Source organism: Malania oleifera, chromosome 9 (assembly GCF_029873635.1).
Source record: "Malania oleifera isolate guangnan ecotype guangnan chromosome 9, ASM2987363v1, whole genome shotgun sequence".
Lineage (NCBI taxonomy): Eukaryota > Viridiplantae > Streptophyta > Magnoliopsida > Santalales > Ximeniaceae > Malania > Malania oleifera.
This window is the reverse complement of record NC_080425.1, coordinates 84,564,643-84,574,100: the sequence shown is the minus strand read 5'-3', so window position 1 is coordinate 84,574,100 and position 9,458 is coordinate 84,564,643. Positions and strand designations below refer to the sequence as shown.

The window sequence follows — 9,458 nt, the reverse complement described above, 5'->3', positions numbered from 1 at the left end:
GGCATCATTAACGTTTAATTTTTCTTATTGGAACAAATTTTTATTTTAAATATTATGAATTTTATAGAGAAAAAATATAATGAGAAATAATTTGTAATTTTTTTTCTTTTCTTTTCTCAAATAATTAATTTCATTGGTAGATAAAAGGTTTTTTTTTTTCAATCTATTTAGAGCCATAAGATAGTGGATGAGAAGATAAATTTGTTTTTGATTCCGAGAAAAGGCCAAAAATTTTCTCCTCAGTCAATGCATGCAAGAACTGTAAATCATACAATAGCCAATATATTAATATCCTCTGCACACACATTGATATAAATTTAACAAAAATCATCAAATAATATACCAATATCCTTTGCATACAAATGGATACTAATTTATTAAAAATAATCAAACTATATAACCAACCGTTGCATCGATTTTCATAAATACGCGTTATGCGTGTCTGGTTACCGGAGGATGGTCCTCTCCTCTACGCTGATCTATGCCAATCCTAAACCCGAAAGAGACAACCAAATGACCAAGTCAAATCCTCGTACCAAAACAAAATTTTCCATACTTGGGGTAGGAGGGTACCGACCTCTCCCGCCAAATTTAGACATGGTCATTGCCGAAACGGAGAGAGAGGGAGAGGGGAGCCATTGAAGGAACTTCTCATTTTTCTCCCTCTGCGGAGAATTGGGAAGGTGGTTCGGTTGTGGTGGACGGCGGTAGTGGTGGTGCCATTCCCGTCCCCGCCGGAGCCTGCCCGTGGCCGCCGTCTGCCCGCAATCTAGATTAGTTTCTCTGCGTACATGGCTCTTCAGGCGCCGCCGTCTCAGGACGGCGCGATCTTGACGGTTATTGCCATTGACACCGACAAGAACTGCCAGTCCGCCGTCAAATGGGCCGTCGACAATATCTTGAGCAAGGCCCTTCCCTGCCTGCTCGTCCATGTCAGGACCCTCAACGCACAACCTTGTAGGTACCTCGATCTCCCATTCCCAAAATTCATGTAAATGTATCAGTAAACGATGATCAATTTTATATGGAATATCACATAGGTGTATGTTTTAGTATTTTATAAGATTGGTATTTCTCAAATGGAAATTGCTTAATTTTTTTTTTGAGAAAATAAAGATGCAGATGATGTCTATGAAGAAATGCCCCTGTTAAGAACTGCTTTAATTTGAGTATGCTGTGCATATCTTGTTTGACTAGAATATGCTCTAAGTGCATTCAACATTGATGTATGTTTTTGATTTGTGTTCTTTGGGTTCCGAAGATGATTTCAGTGCAATGCCCAAAGGAACTCTGCCACCAACTGAAAGTGAGATGAGAAGGCTGTTCCTTCCCTACCGTGGATTCTGTGCCCGAAAAGGGGTGAGTAATGAAACCAACAAAATAGCATTTCTGGCTATGGTATTTTGGTTTTTATATTTTCTTTCTTAGTTAGTGAGAAACATGGCCTCCTACAAGGTTTGGGATGTGAAGAATAGGAGAGGTGATATCCCGAGACAAACTCAGTACAATGATTGATATGGACTGAAGTTTTCACAGAACAATGTTGTGGATTGATTTCAACATTGCAATTTAAGTTGGTTGAGAAACTGATTCTTCTGAATGGTTATGATTACAGATTGACTCCAAGGACATTGTCCTTCATGACCTTAACATTTCCAGCGCTCTTATTGATTATATCAATACCAATGCTATTGGCTGCATTATTGTTGGTGCTTCAAATCGGAGTGCTCTTACAAGGTCTCTCTCTCTCTCTCTCTCTCTCTCTCTCTCTTGCTACATGCTGAATAACGTACTGCATGAAGCATACAATGCTGCTCATTTTAAAAGATTTTAACCATCCATTGTCTATAAATGTCTAAAAGGAAGGGGGAAAAGTAACATGCAGTCAAATGTTGCAGCTTTTTTTGTGAGGGTGGGAGTGGGTTTGGGTGGGGTGGGAACTTGGATTCTAGTTTTACTTGATTTTCCCAACTTTACCGATGCACGTGCCCATGCATTCATTACCATTTATCAGTTGCTAAAGCCAACAGACATGGTGAGAGGAAGTAACTAACTCGCCAATCATTCTCCTGTTCTAAAATATCAAATTTGGATTCAAGATTCTACTACTGATCAAGATCCTTTGTCATCCTATTCATTTGTCTCACAAGATCAATGACTGCAGTGCATGGTGTTGAGAATTTCACTTGTGAAATTTGTTCCACATTGAAAAAGGGAGTATTTGATGAGTGCTTATATACATGGTGTAACCCAAGACCCAATAGACTTGAGCTTTTGGGTTAAGTTGGTGCTCATCCATGTGTATCAAGCATACCTTTGGACTCCTTCGGTTTTAACAAGTGGTATCAGAGCCAACAGTTCATAACTCTGGATGTGGGAGTGTGTGACCAAGGTTAAGAAGGATCATCTAAGCTGCAAAGATAGATCCAAATTGGGTCAAGACGTGGGAGGTAGGATTGGTTTGGAGGCGCCATTTGGAATACAATCCGAGACACGTAAGATGGCTCACTTGAGCAAATTGTTGGAAAATTTGTCCCGTAAGGGAGAAGATGGCTTACATTCAAGGGGGAGCAGTTGGAACTCACAAGTGAAGGGGAGATTGTTGAGAATTCCACTTGTGAAGTTTGTCCCACATTGAAAAAGTTATATTTGATGAGTGCTTATATACATGGTGTAAACCAAGACCCAATAGACTTAAGTTTTTGGGTCAAGTTAGTGCTCATCCATGTGTATCAAGCACACCTTTGGACTCCTCTGGTGCTAGCACATGGGATCGGGAGGGGACAGAGGATCCAGTCGCAAATTGAATCTGTTTTTCTGGTAAAGTAGTAGCATAGATTTGTAGCATGCATCATATGTTTGTAATATGACATTTGTAATTTAAAGTAAAGGCTATAATGAATGGTATGTGGTTGCCGAATCAAGTCATCCACATGCTATTCCCACCTGCCACTAGTATTTTTAAGGCAGTTAAAGCTGTCTGACCACTGAAATTTCAGAAGTTTTCCTTCTAACATATTCTCTTTTTGTTGGCTTTTTGCATTTATGTAGGAAATTTAAACCTCCAGATGTGCCCAGTAGCCTTATAAAATCTGTTCCAGACTTCTGTTCAGTATATGTTATTTCAAAAGGGAAGGTTCAGACTGTCCGACCTGCAACTAGAAGTGTGGCACATAGCAGAGCCCCGCTTGCAAGTCTGTCACCTCCACAGAAACTTATGCCGCACCATCTGCTTGACAGTCCCCAAACATTGAGCAAGTAACAACACTGCTACATTCCCTTATTTATTGTCGGCATTATAAAACACAATATTACTATCAAAGCTTCCAATTACTTATGTGCATTCCAACAATTCATTGGTCCTTCATGGTCCAAATCATACAAGATGTTATTAAATAGATTTGAGTACAGAAGTTTTCATGATAGACAAAGGCTGGATAGATATTGGTTTGCCGAAAGTTTCTGCAATGTTAGGGGATATATCCCTGGAACAGTGGTTGAAACTGTCATCTCATTTAGACCGCTGACACTCACAATCCTGCATTTGGATCATGCCATCTAGTATTGAAATTTAGGAACTTAACGTGTCAAATGTACTGATGCTAATACAGGGCCGTGGTGATCCATAACTTTCTTGTTTATTTATTTATTTTTTCACTTTTGATTTGAAAAGCTAAGATCCCCTGCACTTTTCCTTGGTTTCTATATTTTCTTGCTAATATAGAAATTCTAGTCGGAGAAGTTGGAGAAGTGCAGGTTCTGACAGATATTTTGAAAGGAGCAGCGATTTCTCACTGAAAATTCCCCACAACAGGTTCACAATTGGCAGCAAGAATTCTTCACCTACATTTTCAAGGGAGAATCTCAATATACCATTTCACAAGCCTGCTTATCCAGATTCTACGTCAGATAGCAGCTTTACAGGGCCCTTCAGCTTCCGATCAACGGATGCATCTTCTGACAATTTAGAATTCTCCTGTGGGACAGGAAGTTCTGTGAGTTCTGTCTCCTCTCTTGGCACGGTAAGACCATTAAATGATGTGTAATGAAATTCTGGCACTATGAAGTCTATGGTTAATTGACAGTGGATATCATGACCATGTGATCAAATTGAACAAGCTAAACTGGTGTGAGCGTGGACATGTTAGATATTCTCTCATTTTACAGGCTGATCAACTTGATCAAATTGAACAAGCTAACATGGCATGAATGTGGACACCAGAGATTCTCTCATTTTACAGACTGATCAACCTGGTGGGATTCATGAAAAGATAAAGAAAGATGTTGCCTTTTTTGGATCTGCACCATCCAATGTGCTCTTATTTGACTATATAAGTTTTTTACATGATGTCCCTTTAACAAAAGTTGTCTACAATCTCATAAATTGAGCTAGTTTTATGATGATAATGTGGCCAAATTAATATAGGCAGAGATTACAGTGGTAGAAGAGGCAGAGGATCTGCAGTCATGTCACAAATGCTTTCTGATCACACATATTTAAAAGCTCCCTTCACTATTGGTAGGGCAATCTACAATTGAGTGCATGTTCTCATTTGGATGAGTTACCTTGCAGGGTGAGATGGAGGCTGAGATGAGACGATTGAAGCTTGAACTTAAGCAAACAATGGACATGTACAATACTGCCTGCAGAGAAGCTGTCTCGGCCAAACAGAGGGTAAGATCATAGCTTTAACTAATTGACTGCCTATGATGGTAGCAAGAACATAATAGTATTAGGATACGTCCTTTTTTATGTAAACATGAAAGAGTGGGTATATATGTTTCTAGGAAAGAGAGCTTCATCAACAAATGACTCTGGATGCAAACAAGTTTGAGGAAGCAAAAATTGCTGAAGAGGCTGCATTGACTATGATGGCAGCAGAAAAGCGGAAGAACCAGACTGCTATGGAAGCAGCGCAGATGACAAAATGGTTAGCAGAGATGGAGGCTGAAAAAAGAAAGAAAGCGGAAATGAAGACGCGAGGGGGAGACGAGAAGGAAAGAGGAACAGGTGCATATGGTGACAGACCTCTTATGTACAGGCAATACACCATTCAAGAGATTGAAGCTGCCACAAATTTCTTCTCAAGTTCATTGAAAATTGGTGAAGGTGGATATGGACCTGTTTATAAAGCCACCCTTGAGTACACCCCTGTTGCCATTAAAGTTTTGAGGCCAGATGCAGCACAAGGGAGGAAACAATTCCAACAAGAGGTATTCAATATTTTCCTAGTGAATGAAACTCTTTTGCATCTAATTAGTTCCAGTAACTGACAAATAATCTTGAGACAGGTGCACAAGACATAATTGTATCATGTATGGTATTATTATAATAATGTGATCCTTAATGGTTGCCACGTTGAAACTATTGACATTTTTGGTGACTATGTGGCACCAAAAATAGTTTAATCAACTTATGGGGATAAGAAAATACAAGGTTAGGTCTTGGTGAAAGAAGAGATTACTGGTAAGGAGGTACAAACGAAGGTTGCAGCAAATAAAGTGCATGGTTTATATGCAAAACTGACTGAAGACTGTAATTTATGTTAGACCTCATAGATTGTCCTAAAAAAAGGAAAGCACGCCCAAAATTATAAGTGTTTTCCTCTTCATTGGCTTCGTAAATTTTGTTGAACTGAGTAGGATAAAATTTAATCATATGCAAATTGATACACCATTTAAACTTCTTGTTTACAAATCATAGGAATAAATCCTTCACCACCACCATATTGCCTTTTGCTCTAGTACCGGTTTATCTATGTCAAAGCATGACTGGAAAAATTAATAAAACGTATAAGAGAGCTCAAACGTACTTATTGACTGGTGTTTACATACAAGACTGAAAATGATTACTGAAATTTATGGGTACAATTGAACCTCGTGCCATTGAAGGAGTTCTGTTGTGTGTATATTTCCAAAATATTTATCCATTGTTCTCTTTCCATCATGATTTTCAATATGCAGGTTGAGGTACTAAGCTGCATGAGACATCCACACATGGTTCTCCTCCTAGGTGCTTGCGCCGAGTATGGATGCCTTGTGTATGAGTACATGGATAATGGAAGCTTGGAAGACCGTCTCTTCCGAAAAAACAACTCTCGCCCAATCTCATGGCAGGCTCGCTTCAGAATAGCAACAGAAATTGCCACAGCTCTTCTTTTCCTTCACCAAGCAAAACCAGAGCCCTTGGTGCATCGTGATCTCAAGCCTGCCAACATTCTCTTAGATCGAAACTATGTGAGCAAAATCAGTGATGTTGGCTTAGCGCGGCTTGTTCCACAATCTGTAGCCGATAGCGTCACTCATTATCACATGACAGCGGCAGCTGGGACATTTTGCTACATAGACCCGGAGTATCAACAAACTGGAATGTTGGGTGTGAAATCAGACATATATTCACTGGGTGTAATGTTGTTGCAAATTATTACAGCAATGCCGCCAATGGGCTTGGCCCTCAAGGTTGAAGGAGCTATTGAGAGAGGAACATTTGCAGATATACTTGATCAATCAGTGAAAGATTGGCCTGTTGAAGAGGCTCTATCATTTGCAAAAATGGCTTTAAAATGTTGTGAGCTGAGGAAGAAGGACCGGCCAGACCTTGGGTCCGTGGTGTTGCCCCAGCTGCAGCATCTCAGAAACCTTGGAAAGGATAATGGGGATTTCAAAGGCATGTGTAGTGGACCAAATTCATTTGATTCAGGCGCATATGGGTCATTTGAATCAGGTTAGTATTGTGTTAAATCTTGTTCTGCGCTTTATTCATAATAGCTTACTATGACATAAACTCTATCTGGTCATTGGAAAATGGAGGGATGACACCCCAAATAAGCAAATGTTCATATGGTTCCACATTTTTTCCTCTTCCTCACCATCTTGGGTCTTGCAGCCAGACCAATTTATAAAACCCCAGCCTATATAAGATCCTGTGATGCTGTTTTATCGTTTCCTCAATGTTGGTGCCAATTTTGCTGATGATAATTCCCCCATTTACTCTACCACATTTTCTTCTTCTTATCCTTCTTTCTTGTAGCCTGACAACAGTGAACACGCTTGCTTTAGCGTGTGAAAATCACATGCTACTAACGGTTCTGTCGTTCAACTGGAAGGAATGACAAATGGAGAAGCAATTGTCATTTAGGCTGCTAATTTGGAAGATTTAATACATGTTCATAGAAGTTCCCATAAGAGAGAGAGAGAGATTCAGGAAGCAATGAGACAATTCTGATGTGGCTTATTATGTTTCAGGTAGTAGCCAGGGACGTTTCTGACGTGGAAATGGATACTTGAGAAAGTTCAATATCAGAACATGGCAGACTAATCAAGCTGAAACCAGAAGATGGAGGCTGAAGATTGACTTGTAACAGCGAGTTTCCTTCCTCCTAGTGCAATAGGGAGAGCCCAACAAAAAAACAAAAACAAAAAACAAAACAAAACACAAAACACAAAACACACAAACAAAAAAAGAAATGAAGAAGGAAAGAAAGAAAGAAAGAAAGAAAGTCGCAATAAAAAACACATTGTGAGGTTGGTGTTGTGAGGTTGTAACTTGTCCCCATGGCTCAGTTAAAGAAACTCATGTATTTTGCTTTAAAATATCAGAATTATTGCAGAGTATGCTTCTAGTACTGCTTCAACAAATGACTTCAACTCACCATAGCAATAAACATTCATGAAGTATTTTTCCCATTGTTGTGCAAATTTGCATCCATTGATATTTTTTTTTTTCGTGGGCACATAGAACATCCATGTCTTGCACATTTTAAAAATTTATATTTTATATTTAAAGTATAATACCATAATATTAAGTATATAGTTGAATGTGGTTTTCACAATTGAATTTTAAAAATTTAAAAATAGTTGTGAAATCATACTAAAAATATTCTTATGGATTAAATTATTAAAATAATATTTTAATATTTTATATTTTTGGATGTTACCCAATTTATTAATTTAATTATCAATAGTGATTACAAAAACATTAATAATAATTAAAAAAAATAAAATTACAACATTATCAAGATGTTTTACATGCTAATCAATTCAATTATGAGAATGTTTTAAATATTAATTGTTATATTTATTTTTTCATAAAGTAACTCAATTCTAGTTGTAAAAATTATTATATTTCAATTGTTATTAATGATTATGTAAACTTTTGTTTAATTTTTATTAATGATTAGATTATTTATTAATTCAATTATTATCAGCGGTTTTAAAATATTAATTCAATTAGGGTGTAATCTAGCAATACTCTCAAGTTTTCTGAAAATGATACTTCATCCCTTGTATTTTTAAAAACTATCAAAAAAGTTCTTGAGGTTTAATTTTATTGACAAAATAAACTTTTCATTCGTTGACTATTAGTCAATTTTTATGTAAATGTGAAAAAAAATAAATTTTAGTCATAATAAAATGATATTTTTAAAATGAAACTTATTTAGTAAATTGAATTGAAAAAAATTAGTCAACATAATGACTTGAAAACTAACTAATTCAATCATATATATATATATATATATATATATATATATATATAATTAAAATAATAATATAATTTTTTTGTTATGATCATGTCAATTAGTTAATCTAATTAAAGCGATTGCAATGAATAGATCAATTAATTTGACAATCAATTAGGTTTACGAGTCCCTTAATTAGTTTTTAAAACATTGTATTAGCAAATTTTTTCAATTTAATTTCTAATAGGTGCCATTTTAAAAATATCATTTTATTATAACTAAAATTAACTTTTTTCACATAAAAATAACAGTTGACTAAAGTCAACTAGTGAAAGGTTCATTTTGTCAATAGAGTTAAACTTGTTGCGGGATAAAAATGGCGATGACTTGCGAGACTACTCTCCGACTTCTGATGACCTGAAAAGGCTGAAAACTAAACAGGCTTGGAGTACCAGAGGTGTACTCCGGGGGATCACTCTGATGCCTAAGAAAGGAGAATGCTTCAAAGAGGTTGAATGCAATAGTAAGAGTAGGTTCAAAATAACTTACCTTAACCTCTTCTCCGAGTCCCCATTTATAGTACTTGGAGTTGACTCGAGGGTATGATGTCTATTAGCGAATTATGGCGCGGACATGAATCGCTCTGACTTTTATGGAGTTGACAGCAATCGCTCGGTCTGAGCAGCACCCTCAAAGTGATGAGGGCCCTTATCGTGGCTATGCTTTAATACTCCTTTATGACGAATGATAGTTTTTTGAGGCAATGTTTGGGGTATATCAAAACTTCAAGGGGTTCTTTGGTTGGATTTTACTCTTAATATATATATATATATATATATATATGTGTGTGTGTGTCTGTGTGTGTGTGTGTGTGTGTGTGTGTGTGTGTGTGTGTGTGTGTGTTTATTTTTAAAAGAGCCTCCTAAAATATGTGAGCAAGATTGACACCCTAGTAATAGAAATAGTTAATTGATAGAAATTATTAAAAGCAATCTTAAT

The 9,458-nt window shown here is 37.0% G+C and overlaps 1 protein-coding gene across 1 annotated transcript; it reads left to right on the top strand.

Annotated features, from left to right (window-relative positions):
* The first annotated feature begins 428 nt into the window (after positions 1-428).
* LOC131164160 (U-box domain-containing protein 35-like) lies at positions 429-7,686 on the top strand. Its single transcript, XM_058121153.1, has 9 exons — positions 429-957; positions 1,262-1,359; positions 1,616-1,737; positions 3,052-3,258; positions 3,815-4,022; positions 4,574-4,675; positions 4,789-5,214; positions 5,965-6,724; positions 7,246-7,686. The coding sequence occupies exons 1-9, from the start codon at positions 792-794 to the stop codon at positions 7,266-7,268; spliced, it is 2,112 nt and encodes a 703-aa protein (XP_057977136.1). The 5' UTR covers positions 429-791; the 3' UTR covers positions 7,269-7,686.
* Positions 7,687-9,458: the final 1,772 nt, after the last annotated feature.

Excerpts from the sequence above, each read along its gene's own strand:
- LOC131164160 (XM_058121153.1), top strand. The coding sequence starts at position 792 with ATGGCTCTTCAGGCGCCGCCGTCTCAGGACGGCGCGATCTTGACGGTT. Across the intron at positions 1,738-3,051 it reads AATCGGAGTGCTCTTACAAG|GAAATTTAAACCTCCAGATG; the intron begins GTCTCTCTCTCT and ends GCATTTATGTAG. Across the intron at positions 4,023-4,573 it reads CTGTCTCCTCTCTTGGCACG|GGTGAGATGGAGGCTGAGAT; the intron begins GTAAGACCATTA and ends GTTACCTTGCAG.